The sequence below is a fragment of the Amphibalanus amphitrite genome, unplaced genomic scaffold (genome assembly GCF_019059575.1).
Source record: "Amphibalanus amphitrite isolate SeventyFive unplaced genomic scaffold, NRLGWU_Aamphi_draft 000491F_arrow, whole genome shotgun sequence".
In the NCBI taxonomy this organism is placed as follows: Eukaryota; Metazoa; Arthropoda; class Thecostraca; order Balanomorpha; family Balanidae; genus Amphibalanus; species Amphibalanus amphitrite.
In genome coordinates, this window is record NW_024881985.1 from 163,366 (window position 1) to 184,803 (window position 21,438).

Genomic DNA, 21,438 nt, shown 5'->3' on the forward strand with positions numbered 1-21,438 from the left:
TGCCGCCGTCCCATCTCCCAGCCGCTAGAGATACCACAAATAGGCGCCTTCAGGCAGCGGCCAAATACCGCTAGACGAGGTAATTTCTCCGCGCATCATCAGCATAACTGCATCTCATTTCGGCCGAAAACTAGAGGAGCTTTGTGGGGCGGTCGGAGAGTCGATGGAGAGCCAAACTCGGCAAAATTACGCGGGATAAATAGGGTGGTTTCTTCTATGTTCAAATGAATTCATCTCGTTGACAGGACCGGAAATAATTTCAACAGCAATATTCCGCAACCTCAACCAACCCGGTAAACACCTTGGAATCTGGGGTTTGGTATAGTGCTTGGGTCGTTCCCAGGCATTGATCCAGCCTGTCACAGTTGCTGAGTTATCCACTGAAGGCATATCAAGATGACTACCGCTTCACTTCAGGCAGCTACAGATCTACAGATCTACAGATGAGAGTGCGCTGACATTGACGTCGAAGAAGCGGCCTAGCTCTCCGCTTCAGGCTTCAGCCGTCGCTCAAAACGGCTTGAGCTGAGAGTTCACTCCGCGGAAGAGCAGACTCATCCTGGCGCATTAGTGAGCCGGATTTATATATCACGAACGGTATATAGCGTCACGCCACCTTTCGGGCCAATGTGGAACGCTAATGGGAGTTACAACGCTGTCTGCCCGCCTGGGATCCGGCACTCTAATGGAGGCTCTCTGAGCTGCCTGAAACGAGATAAATGTACGCGATTCTCTGTGAGATGTTGCTTACGAAGACTGTTGGTCTATGCCCAGTGTCCAGTGAGTTTTGATTTCTTTTTTTTTTCGCATTTCATCGCTTGTTTGTTCATGCATGACGACGGAAACTGCCAGGTCATAAATGGTACAGCATCAGACAAGGCTAGCACGTTTTATTGCTGTTCATGAGCTCCAGTGGTATCATCAATGCGCTTTTTATGGCAGTGACGACGGCAGTCACTATCCGACCATGGAGAAAAACACGGGCCCGCTGCCACACTCCCTGTCATTTCAACCAGACTAGTATGATTCAATCAGCATGTTCCGGCCGGTTATTACAGTAATCTACCCCGGGCACTGATAAGTAATCGGGTGCATTTCGACACACAACACCGCGTTTGCATTGTCATCAGCTCACCACAGATCATTCCGCAACACGCCATTCAAACGGGAAGCTTCTGCTGAACATTGCAATTATGAGTCATACGGCATAATTGGAACATGGCACAAGAGCAATGAGCTACGTCTTGTTGCAGTCATCTGTTTGTTTTGAACGAACAGCAGGTACTCGCAAAGGTGATGAGTGCATCAACATACGAAAAAATCAAACCACAGAATGGTCGGTAAATCAAGAAAATGACATTTTCACAGACAGTTACAAACAAAGCGGAAGAGAGATATCAATCTTCATGTGACATTATACCCATTGAATAAGAGTACGCCAATTTCCACTTGATTTAGTAAAGGAACAACAGTTACGTAATTCAAATGATACGCATTTATATGGAGCACTCAGCGCATGATAACGTCAATTCATTCAGTCGGGTCATAAGTTCACCAAGTCATACACGCTTGGTATATCTAACTGAACAAAACAATTGCACGCCGCTATGACATTGCAGTACCACGAAGGTTTCCAGGTCACACATTCAGCTATGAAATGGTTTTATGGTTAACAAGTGACCTGAGCACACGATTCCGTTAAAACAATACTGTGACGCAGGCTAGATTTGGGACAGGGTGGACAGACAAACGGGATCTTCTATATACCCGGTAATTACCCAATCCAGATTTACCTTTTGTCCTATACTCTGTTTCCATGTATGAACACGGTGATTATTGCGTGTCCTCATGACAATAACTCACCTCCCAATATGAGCGTACCCCGATAAAGTCAACGCAGCCGCTCGGCAGACCGCCGCCAGCACAATGGACCACTAACACTGAGGTCACCGAGACTGACACCAATTGACATTGGACTGCTGCCGCCGAGCACAGTCCGTCGGCTTCCTTTTACTGCATTATCCTCCCAATCCCGTCAATTGAACCAGAAGAGGAGGCGTTAATCACGGCGGGCGGAGGACAGAGACGCCCGGGGGTGTTTGAAGTGACAGCAAAAAATCAGTGAGGACTGATTCTAGGACCGCGGGCGGTGCGCTTTGGTCATAAACAGTGGACGCGTGCATTGTGTCGCGCCGTAACTGCTGAAGGCTGCAGCCTGCAGTGTTGCAGCGGTACTCGACGGACAATGGCTTTGATGTTTGCACGTCATTCAGTGCAATTGTCATAAGAGTTAGTCAACGGGCATTCTCACAAACGTGAACATAATATTAGTCCAAATGTTTGTTATGCATTTCTCTCAGCAGTGCGGATAGGGATGAATCTTCGTTCATACTCCAGTATTGTTTCTCTTCTGATATTATTCAGCGTTCTACCGTCTGGCAGGGTGATCCTCTGTGCCACACGCATTAGCATGCGTTATGCACGCTTGCACCGCGAAAATATCGATACTGTCTGGCCAGCACCGCAGCCTCGACAAACGGAAGACGTGTTTACTTGCCGACCCTCCGTTCAACAAAGCAAGGAACAAATCACAAGCATGCTTCTCCTTCGGCAGCAAATCATCCACATTGCATCGTCTTGCGGCTCGAAACGCACGCAAGGCGATCCGACTCGGTGTCTGCCTACGAGCTGCTGTGAGCTGAGAGATACGAGCTGCGTGATTCGAGTTAGAAACAACAGCACCAAACGCACAGGAACGCACGACGGCGCACGGACAGCGCACGGCAGCGCACGGCAGTGCGTGCGAGGCGAAGATCTCCGGCGAGATAAATCAGCCTGCTGACGGCACAATTCGGCTCGGCAGCTGCAGAGGGCGGCCAGCTCGAGAGCGTAAACATCACGAAGGCACGGTTCACGGCGGGCCGGGGAAGAGGCAGTAATGACACAGGCCGTGCCGCCACAAAACTGGCGCGGTGGGTGCAGACATGGCGCATTGAGGCGAGCGCAGTGGGGAGTAAGTAACTGTGGTCGATGGATGTGATTCGTATTTTTTTTTTAGTTTTAAATTTACATCTTGTGTGCATCACGAAAAAGAAAATAGATTTGCCTGCGCTGATACCACAAGTAATTTGTTGACTGACTATTCAATTATATCTCTCTCATTTCAGTACCACCTGCCATATGAAAAAAAATGCATTCCTGTGCGCACTTTACGCTGATAAAACCGCGCACAATCGGTCATTTAGCAGCGCCCTTTGTCTGTTGTGTGGCAACACCTGCCCAGTTCTGCCCACCATTCACTCGTCACAGCCGAGGTAATCACATTGCAAAGCAGCTGCACGGTGCTAATTCACGAACAAAACAAAAAGCCTGTCGCCGACCACAGAGATGCCGCGCCTTATCTCAACACATCAGCACTCGTCATCCTATCGCCGACAGACGTCATCCTATCAGCCGGTGACGGCGTCATCCCGCTCCTCAAACCGGCGTCATCCGGCCGCTGACGCCGGAGCCAGGTGACCCCGGCAGCTGCCGCGTCCGCGTGCCACCGACCACCTGCAACTGCTTGCAACACGGCCAAATTGCAGCCCGCCCGCTGCCTGTGTCCACAAGGGAAGTGACACCAACCACCAGATAATTGATCATGATCCGGCAGATAATTGATCGTGATCCGCCTCCCGGCCAGGAAGCTAATGAGCGTCGAGCAACATGCTATAATTTATTCGGCAGAAAGTTCCGGTAAGCGGCGCTGCTGCGATGGGGAGCCGGCTTATTATGCTAACGAGCTTTGACTGTCGGGGTCACGCACACAAAACATAATGACAGACGGTCACATGGCCTGCAATGCAAATTGCAACCGCTGTGGAAAGACGTTGCACGTGTTGTCTTGTGACAACTACCCTTGGAAGAACACGAAACGAATAGCTCGAGGAAATATGTTATAAGTTGGAATTAAGCGAAACAAATGATAAATAAATCATGTATCGAGGAAAATAAGTCAAAGACGCAAATGTGCAATGCGCAAGATCACTGAATGTTTCCACATGACACATCTGCAGTTATTTTGTGGTAGGCGAGCTCACTCCTTATCTCAATACGACATTTGTAAACCCCGCATCGATTTGGCTTATCCATCCTGAGCCAAGGATCTTAGGAAGCCATCAAGCTCGTAAACATCACTAATCCTTCCCAACACAACAGTTATCCCTTATATGAAGTTATCGAAGACGCCATTTTATGCTTATTCACCTTTCAGAAGCCTCTAAATGATGGTGGCGCTTCCAGCCGCCACCCCATCGGCACGCCCTGAGGTCCTCTGACCGATTACTTGGCCCTCTGAGTCAGCCCAAAGGGACGCCGCCACCGCTTCAGAGAAAAAAGGCCGACCGAAGGTTAAACGTCGGCCAGTTAATGGGACGTGGCCGGTCTTCCTCAGAAGCTGCCGACGGGTAGCAGGGGCGGCCCGCACTCTGATTCGGTCCCATGGTGCCACACAGAGAGGGCGGGTCCTTCAGAGGTCGGACAGGGGATGGGGCGGTAGATGGAGTCGTAAATCGACACAAACTGAGGGGCCATACTACAGAACCTTGGCCAAAACCTGACTCACGAACAATTAACTCAGTGCTGCTCCGAGCGATGGCCGCGGCCAATGTAGCTTGGAATGTGTGAATCAACCGCCGCTTTGTGGTAAACATGGTAATTATGTAGGGTGAACAGAGTACGCATGTGTAAGTATGGAGTTTTTACTACACTCATCACGATCAGAAGTTGTTAACTGGCCGCAAAGTTTGCCAGTGAAGAGCTTACCTAGTGATACCTTCTGCTTACTTCTTCTGCTTCTGCTTAACTGCTAAGCCTTCTGCTTAACCTTCTGCTAAATGGCATGCCAAAAAGACAAGAGCGGTGCAATGAAACTACATTATGATCACCGTTCAAATCGCGGAGAGCACATCCAATCAACAGGCTTTCATGTTTATATGGTTGAATAATGAACATTTCGGCACTCGGCATTTGAAACAGAATATTGTCGTCCAAACAGCAAAATAATGAGTGATATCTATAAGTGCATTAATGCCTTAGTTGCAAGATGCAAGATACATTAGCCATTGCACAATATATAGCTAGCTGTTCATTATCTATCAGGCTCTCGACAGAAGTACATTATCCATTTCATCAATTAGGTACATTACCCATGTCTCAATTTAAATCATACGTATTATCTTCGCTGGACATCTTTCTGCAAGCAACATAAACAGCTGCAAATATTGCACGACTAACATCGACAGGCACACGCCTCTGGTATCAGCGAATTTATCAACATCTGCTCATCGTGTAGACCATAATCATATTTCTTACATGCAATTTGGAGAACCACATTGCGCCATTTGCCCGTCTGGAGAAGGGAGTTATCCTGGTTCCCCACCTGCTTTCCTTGGGATGTCGGGGAGGGGGGGGAGGAGGTCGTCAGCTGACTGCTTAGCAGCTGAGCGTCACACCTGCCTCGCCTGAGGCGGTTTTGGTCCGACAGATACGCTCGGAACTGCTCGGGTCACGTGACCATACAACCAGTCAACGGTCAATTCATGCAAAGGCCCAGACTCTCATTAAGGTAGTCCGTGAACACAGTTCATTAAGGCAGTAAACCTCAAATGAAGTGACAGGTTATCGGTTATGAACCCTCTGCTTGATATATTGGCGATACCTATGTGTAATAAAAAACACTCGACGAAACATATTTGAGGAATACCAATGCCAGCTCCGTATCGTGGACCTGCACCAAACCTAGCCACCAGGGATCGTTTTTTACCAACCTACCAGAATCCAGCACGATATTTTCGTCAGCTTCTATCTATTGGACAAGCTTTGCAGCAGATGCTTCCAGCATCGTTTCTCCCTCAGCAAATTCCTATCGTCTCACATATTTCTGTCCAGGCAAAGCAGCGGGATGCGACGACCGGCGCGGTGCCGACAATGCGGCAAAAACGGCGCATTAGCGGCCGCGTGGCGCACGTTCCGGCGCGTCTGCTGGCGCGGCAGGTTCCGTGTCTCGTTTCAATGGGTGCCGCCCCACCCTGTGTCTTGTCATGTGGTCGTGCGGGTCCCTTGACATCAGTAGGGGTCTGCTGGTTGCTTGGGTCAGGCAGGCGCCAGTTCAGAGACATAAGGAAATCACAGGATAAATGTTTGGTCATGTGATCGAATTGTTATCGTGTACCGATTGATGTGAGTTATTTTATTATCGAAATTTTTGCCTGGCCGTATTTGACGTCAAAACAACTGACGCGCTATTCCCATAGTGGACTATGGACTTACGGAGTGAGGTTTTATGTAACTATCCGTCATGCTTTAGCTCCGTTTTATTTTGTCACCGATTTCGCCTGCTTATATGAATGTCGGAATACGACCGATATAGTGGAAATGCAACTTCCATCGACCATCACGCCATGATTTCAAAAACACGAGCTTTGCACGTTTTCCAGCGGCAGCGCCGTTTACATTCCACCCCTTCACGCGGCGTTCCGCCCGTCACCTTTGGAGCGTATGACCACCCAAACTAACACTCACAAACAGCGCTGTAGCACATACCGCGCGGCCGTGGATGTTCGCCGAATGTGTCATTTATGCCGGCGCTGCAGCCACCCGTGCAGATGCGATACTTGACCCCGGCGGAGGCACGGCCACGCGCCGGGTATCAGTGGAGCCGACTGACCTTTACCGGCATATGACCAGCGACCACGAGCGCGACCGCCTCGACGAGATGCAGGGGCAAGCTACATCTTTTTCCCTTCAGTTTGAAAAGGTTGGAATCCAATTTGAAAATATGCATTTCAATTTGAAAAAGATGTCATTCAATTTGAAATGAATCACATCTTTTCTTCAAATTTAAGTGCATCTTTTTCAGATTGAGCTTCAATTTTTTTTTTCAAACTGAAGGAATACAGGTGAAAAGCGAAAACCCTCAGACTGTTCAGTTGGTTCTCGATCCTACAGTCCGCTAGAACCATGAACGAGTCTTCAGTTCCACCGGCACACAGTCTTCGCTTGACTAATTATAGTCACCATTCCGCCGGCCGTCATCAGTCTGTTGCCCAGTTCTCAGATTATAATCGGAAGGCAGCTCCAATCATTCAGCCGCTTTTCATTCCACCAGTCAGTCTTCAGTCCACATGCCGGTCCTCATCAGATCGCCTCTGGTCCTCATTTCGCCGACCGGTCCTCATTTCGCCGGCCAGTCGGTCCGCAGCGCGTGTTTGAAACACCGACTCCGCCTGTCCCCACCAGCCGTCAGGAGGGCAATTTGTCTTCCTGCTGATCAGCGGCCTCTCGACGCGGCGGCGCGGCGCGGCTGTCCGCCCGAGAGAGCAGGGAGGAAGATCAGTCGGAGCCGCCACCTCCCATCCTCTTCCTCTGTCCGACCGCCCCGGCGCTAGGGATTGGAAGGAAGCCACAAGTGGTAGCGCTCTCCCTCCTCTCTCCCCACACACAGGGGGTGTCGTGTGCCGGTCGCTGACACTGTGACACCTGTTCCCCGGGGTACGGCGACATCACAGTTGATGGATTGGAAAGCGTCGGATCGCGACGCCTATGTGGGTGCTCAATTATCCCCGTGGGCCCGACACTGGCCGTGCCAAACCCCTGCCGGACCACGTGTCGGATTTCATAACAGATTTCGTTGGTGTGGACAGGGGCTGGACCACACGCACGGGTGGACGACAGATATCAGTCCCTGGGGAAGGGGGAGGAACCCACGTGCAGATAACGTCGGTTTGACACAAAGGACCACAGTGGGGAGAGAATAGTGCAGCGGAAAGCGAGAACCGAAAAGAACAAGACTTGCTGCGGAAACTTGCATAGGAACTAGTGCATAATCTGGGGCGAGAGTGTTCCGGTAGCGGGAGAAAAGTGCCAACATGGCACAGCGCGACGGGACACAGCGGGCGCCGCGGCGAGGGGAGGTAACCAGCGGTGGTCGGCGCCGGAGGGAGGTAACCCACCTCGGGGAGCGGGTGGGGAGCGCACAGTGGGCCGAATGGCAGCGTAGCGGGACTCCGGGTCAGGCTGCCGCGCCAGGGCGCACAAAAACAGCGCGAACGCCACTCGTGCATTAGAGGACCGGCGGCGGGTAGCAGGAAGTGGGACGGGGCTGGCGGGATCTCCATACAATCCGGGCCGGGCCGGGCCATCCGAAGGTCCCTGCTGAATCTAGCAGGGGTGATAATGGTTCGGTGGCAGAAATAGAAGCACAGCTGGTAGTAAAGGCGTGAAAAGGGAAACTGGGTGTTTTTACTTTCAACATTATCTTGCTAGCAGACTTTCACGGTGGCGAATTTATCAAATGTATTGTAAATGCTCAGAGAACTATAAAAAAGAGATTTTCGGAATAGCACTCAAACAACATTTCGTTACATTCTAGTGGCTCAGGACTCGTACATACGTTTTGACTGGGAGTCTAGCTATCAAAATTCAGGCTGACATGTCTGGCAGGATGAGATAGCCCTTTGTTTGACCTCCACATGAGGAAATATGAGACTGCAGAAGTCATCGCTGGACCACCCAGCTAGGCGGGCCACACAATGACACATCTTCAACACCGTGCAGTGATAAAAGGTGCCTGCAAAACGCCTCTGAACAAATGAATGGACAGGCGCGACGATATGATCTAGCCATCATTTAATTGATCAAATGTTTTGACACGTACAGTGGATCTAGTAAGGATCTCCAGACGCAACTAGATGGCGTTGAGCCTTAGTCGAGTCCATGTGATATTCAAGGAGAGGTCACTACCGAGCTGGGCTCGATGGAGAGGTGGGCGGGGGGGGGGGGGGTGGCGAGGTCACGGTGCGGGTGACCTGTCAAACAGCCCCGGCGCGGCGGGGCACTGCCGCAGGCAAATGGCGCACTCCAGCGTTGTTCCAAATCGCGGTGGTGGGCCGGGCGGCCGGTTAGCTTGGCAGTTGGCTGCTTGGAAGGAAAGGATAGTGAGGCATGGGTTTGCTGTGTCCGGCTCATCTACTGTCAACTATGGTGAACCCAAAGTAATGCAAATGTGGTGTTGGTAATGCAGCTGGCAATGGAACGCTAGCGAATGCTCCGGTTGCCCAGTAGCTATAAGGATTAAGATTATTTATGTCTCCTGAAATTTTCATTGAATATAATTCAAGCAATAGAAAGATCGTATCGTTCGCCAGTTTTTTTTTTTACCGGCTGGCGTTTCATGCGTAGAGCGCTCTTTGGCAAATAATTACCACGCAGGTGATTTTTTTTTTGCTGGTAAGATGGGCCTTTAAGGTCAAATCAAGTCGCTAAGAGAAGATGAGGAAAAGTGGACGAATGCCACATTTTTGTGCATGAAGTCTGGAGTTTAAAAAAAGCTAAAAGTCATTATAGTGTAAGCTAAAAACAATAAGATCAGTTAATAAAAATATTTGACCCCAAATTAGCCTCTGTTTTGTCTGACCATGAGTGAAAGACACCGGTCCAACCGGGCTCAACCCGGCCCAACCTGGTTCGGCTCCCCCTATTTTAATATAAATTTGGCCCGAACCTTTTCAAAGAAAGGAATCACAAGGACAAAGTCCCCGCTAAGCTGAGCTTGTTGCGTTGACCCTGCTCTCTACCCTCCGATCATGCAATTCCTGGTCTATGGCAGAATTTAGAATCCAAATTTTAACGTGCGCACATAGCCGCGCACGGCCGGTCCCTTCACTGACTTCGCCTGGCAGCGGCCTGCCACCAACCACAACCATACCCGTCAGGAGCCGCTCAAAAACGTCAAGCACACGTCACGTTTCGAGCCCGGACTTTTGCAACCGGGACGTGCGCTCTCACCACATGGCACATGGAGTCCATCGCTCTACCGACCGAGCTACCGGGACGGACATTTACCTTAAGGTTTCGCCTCGTGACATTGACAGACTCTTTGACCGAACTTTAGCCGAAACACTGAGAAAGCTGCCCAGGGCGATAGGTGCTCGTAGCGTTGAGGTTGGGTAACCTGTGAGCTGAATGCGATGTCGTGAGTTCGAGCCCCACTCCCGGGTCTGGTTTTATCATAGACACGAACCAAAACCTTTACTTCTACTGCAACACAGATAAACACGATGACATCTTTCCCCAATATTTTCCCCCAATATCCTCTCTCAAGTCAAAATTATCGCTTATAAATGTTGAGCTAAGTTTCATTTTTTTTAAGAAACAATTTTTGGTCATTTGTCTGCAGCCATTTGAACTCTTTTTTTTCTTTTCTGCTTCTTTTCGACCCGATAAAACTCACCAAAACTGAACGTGTTAGATGAAAAACATCTAACATAAAATCCAAATAGCAGTTTAGAAAAGCTCATCAGGCATCATGAAAAGCATCATGCAACTATCGACTGAATAGTTGCATGCTATGAATACGTCCTAGGTTTTAATTATCATTGTTCAACATTTTAGCTGGAACTGACGCTGCCTCTGGCCTGCCCGTTTGTTTGAGATAATGATTCCCTTCAGTCGCATTCTTGCCGGTTCCACTTGAACAGGTTACCACCATACCGGAGTGAACACACCCGCAACCATCATCCCCTCCCCTCAGCCCCGGCGCAGTGGCGGGCGGCCCTGGGCGGCCCACTCCCGGCGCTACGCACGCCCCATGCGCCGTAATACCGCGTCACTCCCCCTCCCTCCTTCCCCCACAATGACCGGTGACCTCACTTCCCTCGGGATTTGGACTCGCCCTACCCCGACCGTAGCGCCACGTGGTGGCTCTGGAGATCTTAAATAGACCCACTGTACCTACAAAAGGAGAGTCGGTGGCTTTGATCACCTCTGTTGCAATGATAAAACCTCTGAAGACACGCCATTGATGACACAATGCTAGTTTACGGGAAAACTCAGCAAAATCCTGCAAAACTTTCGCTGGACATAAATTCAGGCCCGGCAAGTGTCAATGTTGTTCCAAAGTGCAGAATCATCGGACTAGGCACTGAACCATGCGACGTGTGCTGAAAGGACATTGCGCCAAATGGAAATACGCGTAATAAGGTGAAAAGAGGTGAAAAGGACAATAATGAAGCAGTTGAAGAAATTCCAGTTTCCAGACAATCGGTTATGTCTCCACCACTACCTCCGTTCGACGTCTCTCACCCATTCAGATCCCCTATAGGTTCCCACCACGTCAATCTCGTCGACTGCTCCCATCAGCGGGTCGCCACACATCGACATTTGAATCAGTGGAACGAATGGTTTCCGCAGGAACGATTGGTCTCTGTCGCCGCAAGCGTCCACTGGGATAGTGCAGTCTGCAGGACACCTGGTCACCGCACTGGTCACCTGGGAATTGGGATTGTAGTGCAGTGAGGCGCGGAATGGTATGGCGCATGTGTGTACTTGCATGATTTGGCGCAGTATTGTAACGAATCCATGACAGATGTAAAATGACGATAATAACTAAACTTGAGTTACTATCGTCATTTTACAATTGGCGCAGTATGTTGCGGCGTGTGCTCACCGCGTACTGCACGTATGCGATCAGCATACAACAGGAAACTTACTGTGAGGAAGACCCATAGTAGTGGGCATTGTGCAGTACAGGTGCTCGCTGCTACGACACTGGTAAGCTCACTGCCTGCGCTTACCTGAAATGAAAAAGAAATTGGTTAACGGTTGCATCATTAAAACGGATATTAAAAAGGGTCATTACTTTTCATAAGTAAATTATTGAATTCGGCATTCAATTACAAACACGTAGATTGCAGAAGAAACACGGAATACGCTGGAAAATTGAGTTATACAATTTCCAAGTTCTGATTAAAGTATCGATACCACCGTTGAAACAGCGCGGTAGTGTCTATAGACATTTCTGTGGATCACACGGTTACAGCCGCTATCTTGCACATCAAATATCATAGTGGAAATCACTAAATAACCGAGTGTAACATATTTGTAACGTTTCTGGAAACTACATCGCTGATCAATTCGACAATCGCCCACTTGATATACAGGCTGTTACGGTACATGATATCGCATGCAAGCACTTTCGGAGCCTTAGAAGCTCCCGCACATCATTATCTGTGCATGTATGAACAGACGATATCGCTCATGCGACGCCGTGCATGTCTGGCTGAGGGGGATAGACTTTCGATGTTCCAAAGTACGCTGCGGATCACTTTGGTTGGAGCTTGGTTGGAGTTTGGGTAGGTATGTGATGATTGCGTTGGTTGCGTTGCATTAGCGATGGATGTCAGGTTGAACTGTCTTACACCGCACATAGGTGCATCAGCTATTCAAACACTGAATACTGCATGACAGGTTTATTTGAAGGAAGAATAACGTTGCAGTTGTGCATTTCTATGTCCAAAACGATGCGACGTTCAGTCAGATACTAGAAGTGTATGTTTATGGGATGAATGTACGAGCCTCGATATTTATTTACAAGCACTCCAACCGTTCGTCAATCCATCGGTTAGGTAAAACTGACCGTTCAGCTTTAACGAAATATCCCACTTCATTTATTATTCCTCCTCCCGACCTTCCTGAGTGTTTCAATCACTAATATCAATCACAGCTAAGGCCAGTCTCAAACGCCAATCGCGTGAACGATTACAGCGCTCGAGCTGGGAGGTCAAAGTCACAAGATTTATGAGCCTCCTGGCATTTCCTCCGCTTCATCTTCCCGAGTCAATCGCCTTGTAAGGTTAGATTCTGATAAGCCTAACTCGATTTCTGGAAGCGAAATGACGAATTATTTCAAGAACAAGTTCTATTCTGACTCTCCGGCATACTAAAGTGCTGCTTTATGTAAGCATGCAAGGCTTTCAAGGATGAGACAACCGGTAAATGATGGCAAATTGCTAGCCCCAATCTGAGTAGGTACGTACCTACTGCCAAATCCGATGCATCAGCAAGGAACGGCAGCTGCTCATCATCAGCTGATTGCCGGCATTTTCTGATCATCAGCTGAGCGCTGCTGACCGTTATTGGACAGTCCGACCCGGCGGGATGTTGCGGTCGAGGGTCAGCCAACATCACCGTGGCCATGCAGGCTGAGCACGTAGCCGCTGCGTCTGTCTGTACGTGCCATGAATTCTCTGCCAGGGGCTCACGGCGGGGCTCACGGCGGGGGAGCACGGGGCACTGCTGCGTGGAAGGATGGGCTGGCGGCGGGTTAAACGGCGGTGTGCCGGCTTCGTCAGCTCGCCGCGGAGTGAATGGGACCCGAGCGACAGTCATGGCACGAGTGTGAAACACTGAGAGGAACAGAGTCGTTTTCTAGCTTACCTCTAATTGCTGCGACAATCTATCCAGCGTAATTCGTCATGAAAACTCGACAACCATTAATAATTTTCGGATACCATGATAGTTAGAACAGCGAATCTTATGAAAAACGGTCCCGTGAAGAAAATCGTCTCCCTTGACCTTCTATCACTTCTAGCACAATAGCGTCATGGTGTGACCATGACCCTGACGTCGCTCATACAGCAGTGGTCTTTCCGATACGATCTCGACGCATCCCTCCTCCATCTTTTGTGCTCCTTCATCTCCCTGGGGGTCCACCTTTTTCGCCATATTCGCTTCTCCATGGACTATCGCTCTTTTTTCCACCTGAAGACCTGCCCGCGCTCGTCATCTACGTTGAAGTTCAAGGCGACACGCCGCATGGGTGATCAAACTATCAAAGGCACGTGCGGAATTTGGCCAGAGGCGATGACCTGTCAGCTGACACGGCGGTTGACCTGACGGCTAACCTGACGCGTGGACAGGAGCTGACGGACAGGGACATGGTCATGGAACGTGGAAGTTGGCGTCTGAGCCTACACCGGACTGCCGAGAGTCCGGCAGTGGCAGTAATTAGCGCTCTAAGCGCGCTGTGACCTGGGTGCAGTCGGGGAGACTCTGCGCAGTGACGGATGCAGTGAACGATGGCATGATGACAGCTAGAGGGCGATGACCTAAGGCGCAAACTCGTGTGAGATCGCTGAGGACAATGATTTGTCTATTTTCCCGTGTGAATGCTATACCTGCTTCAGTGGTTTTTAAGGGTCTGAGGATTTTAGACCCAGTACAAAAATGTTTAACAATGATCTGCGTATTGAATAGGATCATTGCTCAGCTGCAAATGTAATTCCTGATTTAGAGAGTGGGTTGGTGGAAACGACCAAATTAACTGGACTTTGCAGTCAACTTTAATAGCCAAATATCAAAGAGTCCAAAACGATGATATCCGTCAGCGTGGTGGTAAAATGCCCTAAGCCGTCAGCTTTGCCAGAAATACCAATACTTTCTACAAAACAAGCTAACTTCGGCGGGAAGCACCTGGTTTCGGCTAATAACAGCCAGGTGATTGTTAAATGTGTTTCAAAGGATAAAAAGTATGACGCCAAACATAGGCTTGTGTTTGAGAGTAGTTAGTTGAAAGAAAACCGACCTTTTCTTTAACATCCCGTGTCGTTAAGTATAATAATGATAAGTTACGTTATATAAAACCGACATAAAGAAACCAAACAGAAAGCCAGCAACGAGACATGCTTCCATTGCTGATACAATATCGTTTTCACGAACTCACGGTGACAATGAAGTGTGCTGCCGTGGTCCAGTTGTTAACGAGTGCACTTCGTGTAACACAGAGCTATTGTTTTCGAACTACCGGCAGGACACACAAGGGAAATTAGTTATCAGTTGTACCGTCAAATGATTCAATGAAAACGAACGACGTAAAATAATGATTTTGTGTGGCACTGCCGCAATTTACATAAGAGTTAATCTAAATCTACCACCATAGACCTCTACAGAGGTCTACAGAGGTCTATGCTACCACAAAGACAATCCCAAATTCTGAATTTCTTTCCGTATTGGAGTTCAAACACCCGTAACCACAAAGGGCACGTGGCCGTTCTTTGCCCGTTCGCCAAATCACCGCAACCACAAGCAGACCCCTGTGACGTGGACCACCCGCTGATAAACGCAACCCGTTACTCCAGGAGCCAGCCGCGGGCACTACCGTATCGGCTGGTATCGGCCCTGTCCGCCTGCTTCGTGTCGCCCCAGGTCACAGTGAAGGCTGCCAGCACGTGCTGGGTATCGCAGTATCGCTGTCTCGCAGGCCATCAGTCTCCAGACCCAATGGAGTTCTGCCAAGCGCGTGGCTGGCTGTATGCGTCTATGTATACCGGATCCAGATCGCACAGATTCCTCTTTTATCAATTGACAAAGGGTAGGACTGGTAATTGCAACGGTTAATGGACAGATTCAGTTATTGAAATTAAGCATTTCTCTATTATGGGGCTAGCGCTCATACCAGTCTATCAGTCACCATAAAAAGATCAGACGAAGTGCGCACCTTAAAACTTCCTCACCTGGGCCTATCTTTATTTTCGTCTCGATTCGCAATGGATACCCATTTGGAGGAATAACTCTCGGTAAGGCTCGTTTTTCGTTCTGTGGGGCAGCTTTGGAGCTACCCAAGGCTCGATCCACCACAATTGGTCGGTCGGAAAGCTACAGCCGGACCAACCGAGCACTGAATCAAGCCGCCAGTGAGCAAATCTGGTCCTGCGCCTGGCAATAAATTGTTACCGCGGCCGCTCCTTTGAAGCACCCGTAAATTACCTCGACTGTTGTGCGTTTTACGTCTGAAACACGGCGTGTTTCGTGGTTGCGCAAGGTGTCTGTCTGTTGGCCAGTCTGGCCGCTCTGCAGATACCTGAGTCAAAATAATCTGTTAACGATGTACTGAGAGATACTGCGCTACTGTCTAAAATGAGAGTGCCGGTTTGCTGAAAGCGGATCCCGCTTCAGTCCATTATCGTGAGCGGGGTACTCGGGAAAAGTGCCGGCGATCGCTTATCTGCAACATATTTATGTCTGAGAAAGTATTCTGCAAACGGGTGTTTTGCAGCGCCGTTCCTGGCGGCGATAGCAGGCACCGAACCATCAGATGGACCGCCTCTGAGGGCGACGTGATTGAGCATCAGTTCGGAAAAGCTGCCGCAAAACTGACACCGTCTCAGATTTCCAATATTTCACAGGAATGTCGCAGAGGGGTCAGTGTCTGGGAGCCAGATACGCTTGCTGACCCAGTCACTGGTCATTAATGTTGGCGAAAAATTACAGATGACGTGAGTTGATAAGAGGTTAGTTTTCTGTAACGCAGAATGTTACAATACATGTGGTCTTTGTGTGCACACACGTTTAAAAAATGATACTGTGCGATCAGATAACTAACTGAAAACATCTTGTGCGCTTCTGTCTTTCACAAACCTGCAAACCATTAGCGCGAGCTATGTAATGCAATTACAGGGCCTGGGCAATCGCACACTACCACACACACACACAGTCACACATGTGAATACTGTTCAGCCATGCAACGAATTCCAATCCCTTTCTTCACCAAAGCAGATCACATCGACCTACCACGCGGCCCCTCCCCTGCTCACTCCCTAACCGTCATCGGGATCATTTATTCCGCCTCTGTCACGGGAGGTCGGAGTGGGGTCGGCCCGTGGGTGGGGAGGGGGGGGGGGGGGTGATCAGTTAGCGGCACCGGCCAGCCGTCCTACAGCGCTGGGAGTCTGAGTTACCAGTCTCTGCCCGCCCGCGAGTCATCAACATGCGCACGAGCGCCAGCATCCGCGGGTGGCGAGGGGTCGCGGTGGGGCGGCCCGGGTAGCACTTTCTCGCTGCCTTCATCAGAGCTCATGCATAGCGTTAACATGCCAGATGGTTGGTGCATCGGGGCATGCGCCTTCTTCACTCTTCGAGCCGTCGGTTCTGCATTACACTAATGCTCGAATCAAACGGTATGAATTGTATGTAAATACCCATCATCCAACAAAATATTGTCTAGCATGCATTGTTTGTTACTTTCATTTTAGCTATTAGTTATAGGCGGCAGGACACTATATACTGTGCAGCTGAAATTTTAGACTTATTAATAGATGGACGAAACTAGCGATGGCGCTCGCACGTGCCCACGCGCACGGCGCACAGGACCAGCCACGTTCGGTATAACGCGTCCCCGTTTTGTTTTCCGGTCCCGTTCGAATGCCTCGACAGGAAGGCGGAGTTCGACGCCAATCAGATAGCGTAATCAAGCGTCGATAGTCGGTGTGCCAGCTGGGAAAACTCGGGGCCGTGCTCAAACACAGCTGGGCGGCGACCGCAGACCGCACGCCGCCGCTCGTCGACAGAGCGTCGCTTTTCGTCGACGGCGTGCCGCTATTCGTCGACGGCGCGCCGCTGTTCGTCGACAGGACAGTTTGCGCGTCTCATTGACTCACGGGTGGTTGCGAGGTTTAACGATCCGTGAATGGTGGGTATCCGTGAGTAGGTGGTCACAAAAGCGGTGATGGGTCCCTGAGCCGTGATTGATGACGCGTCATGTCGGTTCGTGTCACGGAACATTACACATGACGGCAAGGAAATAGAATATTACGAGGTGGTACAGAGTCATCAGTCATTCATTAACGAACTTTTGTTCCCTTAACCTTATTTTCGTTGTTTCGTCTTTAGTTGTAAGGCTGGAACAAAAGCCGGTATGTAGGCCTCGCATATGGAAGAGGCGGACGATATCAGCAAATCATACTCATTGATGATACATGTTAAACCTTTACACCCCTATTATGCTTACTAATATACCATAGCCGGTATGACAACATGGCGCGTTTTGTAAATGAGAGCAGACTGGGAAGGCGAGAGCAGACTGGGAAATATTGCCGAAATATGGCTTAAGTAACTAAGTTGACCTTCGTATGAAATTCATCAAGTCATGCTGTCTTCCCTTATATCTATGCCAGCGGTCCTCGATCATGTGACAGCGAAATCATTAACCCTAGAACGCCTAGGGGGGGGGGGGGTTGTATCAACCCCCCCCTGAGGTTTTTTCGAAGTGCACGCTAAACGGCTTGTCGTAGCGGGCTGAAATTTTCAATACCCTATGGGGCAACCTTTGCGCATCTTTTGCCGAAAAAAAATTGATCGGGTCATGTCAGGTCACGGAGTTATGACGTCATAAGAGGTACAGCCTCCGGCCGGATTTTCACAAACTGAGTGCCAACGCCCGAGGTTTCCTGCCGGTGGTACGGACATCGGTTGATGGATCGTGATGAAACTTCCCATGCATGTTGGGGCAAGTATTGGCTATCATATGGTATAAGAAATTTGACCGGGTCAGGTCAGGTCACGGAGCTATGACGTCACAAGAGGAACAGCGTCCGGTACTATTTTTGAAAAGCGCCCTGAACCACTATTTTGCTAATTCTTGTCACCTCAATGGGAATATGCAGCAATATTAGCTTCTATAGGGAGCAAATGGACCTCCCAAATCCAAAAATACAATCAGATTTCAAAAATTTAAATTTTGATTTTTCGAATTTCTGCCGCCGACTGTGACCTTGCCGACTTCCGGCGCTCCCAACGCGCCATTTTTAGAGCTAGGGAAACGAAATACATACCAAACGATAGAGAATTGATCAAGGAACACGATAGTGAAGGTTTCAAGTCGATATCTCCCACCGTTTTGCCGCAATCGCCGCCGAAAGTTGAAAAAAGTCTATTTTTTCCGAAAATTTGACCTTTGACCGGTCAAAAGTAGGTCAAATGTTGACCTAGGACCAAAAAATATACCACCAATCGCGAGATCTCGTTGAGAGCAATCCGTTGGTTTTTTTCCGCTAAGCTCTACGACCTTCCGTTTCGAAACGCCAGGGGGGGGGGTCGTAACAACCCCCCCCCCCTGGTCGTTCGTGTTATGAGAAATGGCCTGGTCGTGCGAGGGTTAAGAATGCAGAACATATTCATTTTACTTTCGACACCATCCCATCTCCTGTCAAGAAAATTCACTAAAGTTGGATGTTTGGCGTAAGTGAAAAATGCGGAATGGAATGGGCTCGATAAGGAAGGACAAATTCCATTCGGTCACCTTGGCCCTCAGAAGACAAGCGGTCGACCCAGTTTGTCGTTAAGAATGTTAATGAAATGAATGCCCGTTGTCAATCTCATGTCAAAACAGAACGACCAAAAGAGCTCTAGGTTCAAAATACTTGTTTCCTTGATAAGTGTTTATCTTTCCGATTTCTATAAAATGGAGTGCTTTGGAATGTGCTTTCAAAGTTATAAGTTAATTCTTAAACAAATATATCCAAGGAATATTGAAGTTTCAGTAAATTTTCCAGATTCCTTTTTAATCTTACATGCCAGGCAAAACATTTGCCATCCAAATGGGTGCAGGAGATTCACTGATGATCACCTCATACGATTCATAAACAAATCCTCCATCTTCGCGTAACACTCCCCATTCCCGAGACAGAAACTCGCACGTCAGCCTGCACAGCGACAAAAAGTCACCAAAAATCTCCCATCCCCAGGGATAATCGCCTCTGCATAAACCAGAGCCTTTGACCGGATATTGAAGTCGATAAAAACGTTGTCACCATTCAGCGAGTACCGCGGCAGAGTTGGAGGAGAGAGCAGGGGAGGGAGAGCGGGTCACTGATGGGATTAGGGGGATTAGGGTGGTCATCCTCGCCGGATATTAACGTCCCGGGGGGGGGGGGCAAAATACAGATGCGTATATCCGCACTGTTCTAGGTGAAATCATCATGCGTGCATATGCGTGAGTGAGCAGATAAAGAGAAAAATGGAAGATTTACTCGTTTATCGAATATCAACGCATGATAAATGGATATCTTGCATGTTTATTATTGCTATAAAAAAAATCCTAGATAAATATCCTGGAATAAAAGGTATTCTTATAGCAGGCGTCGAATAAAATTGGTAGCAAGTGCGTCAAGGTAATGGCAAATCACAGCCACACAGTATAATGCCTACAGCTGCACTGTGCACAAACATCCCCACCACTGCCCTCACCTTGAGAATAATGAAATCCATTTGCTTTCCGGTGTATCTCTGGTGTGATGGTTGACTTTTCTGACCCTCCACCACTCTTTATCAGTCCCTCTTTCTCGTCCAAAATGTCAGCACACCTCTGCACGTCTGCCTTCTCGGGTCTCTGCACCGCTCCGGGGCCCTTCTGCGGTCTCACAGACCGCCACTGAGCCCCAGCCGGCACTGTTCCCTGCACACGCGCCTCGCACACCCACGGGAGCGGGCGTGACCGCACCCTCCCGGTCCTACCTCCACAATAACGCCGGAGCGGGCTCCGTGAGACGGCGGACCTTGCTGGTGGGGTAGTTCAGCCAGCCGCCGCCAGGGGCTCGTAAACGGGACGCGGGGAGACTACGGGACGAAATTGCGGACCGATCAAATATACCTAATGTTGATTGTAGAATGTATAGTCAAGACAAGTGACAATTTAATACTTGAGGCATTTAATTGTTTTTATGTGGTTGTTTTTTACCAGATTCGTTCCGATAAAAATAGTAAATATGTCTTCGTCTATAGACAAAGACATATATTGACAAAGATCGCAACCAAAACTCAAGTCGAAATTTAATGAGCAGCCATAATAATAGGCAATAATTATTTCATTTTTTTTTTTGCGTAACAGAACATCTGTTGGTAGGCATGAACGGGACCGAAGCAGTTACAGCGGAGCAAAATTCATGAACTATGTGAGCTTCCCATTCCAAGCCCATCTTTGCCGAACTCCTTGAAATGGATCCACTACAAATCCGTGCCCCTCGCCCCGGATATTGGTCCTCTGAAGCTCTCATCCCGCCTCTTCGCCGGCTCAGCCGCTGCATTGATACAAAGGCACCGCCCCTCTTCCCCGACCGGTCTGTTTGAACGGGGGAGACTCAGGAATGGGGAGTAGCGAGAGGGATGTTGATCAAGACAGCCCATATTCAGCCTTTCGCCGGATTCAGCCCAGATTCGGGACAGCTCTGATCAAGCTGAACTCTCACACAATGTAGGCCATGACTGCCCAATCCACAGTTAAAGTCTTCGTGGCACTCCCAGCCGTTTGACCCTACAGAGGTCAGCAAGGTCACGTGGCCCAAATTTGCACAGCAGATTGTGGCCCACCCAGTAGAGGTAGAGCGCTAAAAATGGCACCAATCGACTCGCCAGCATCTAATCTTACTTTCCAACCACTCATTTGACCTCTCAAGGTCATGCGATGACCAAAGGTCATTTGTGGGCTATGTCGAAAATACACTTGCACAGCAGTTTTCGAGTAGATGGATTGACCGAATTCCAAATCAAAGCACATCAGCGGGTAGCCCATAGGCCGTAGTAACTTTCCTTAAAAACCGCTTTTCGATATGTGACCCCGTTTGACCTCGGCAGGTCAAAATGTGCAAATAAACGACACTCAATACGTCACAGCCCGGATTCAGCCCAGATTCGGGACACCTGCGATCAAGCTGAAACTCGCACACAATGTAGGCCATGACATGCTCAATCCACAGTCCAAGTCATTCGGTGGCACTCCCAGCCGTTTGACCTACAGAGGTCAGCAAAAGTCACGTGGCCCAAATTTGCACAGCAGATTGTGGCCCA

The 21,438-nt window shown here is 49.2% G+C and overlaps 1 protein-coding gene across 1 annotated transcript in view; it reads right to left on the reverse strand.

Annotated features, from left to right (window-relative positions):
- LOC122392558 (E3 ubiquitin-protein ligase PDZRN3-like) overlaps positions 1 to 20,124 on the reverse strand; it is a 44,045-nt gene extending 23,921 nt beyond the window's left edge. Inside the window, exon 1 of the mRNA XM_043387581.1 lies at positions 19,843 to 20,124. Within this exon, the coding sequence (XP_043243516.1) occupies positions 19,843 to 19,863 (21 nt within the window). The 5' untranslated portion in view covers positions 19,864 to 20,124. The remainder of the gene's footprint in view (positions 1 to 19,842) is intronic.
- Positions 20,125 to 21,438: the final 1,314 nt, after the last annotated feature.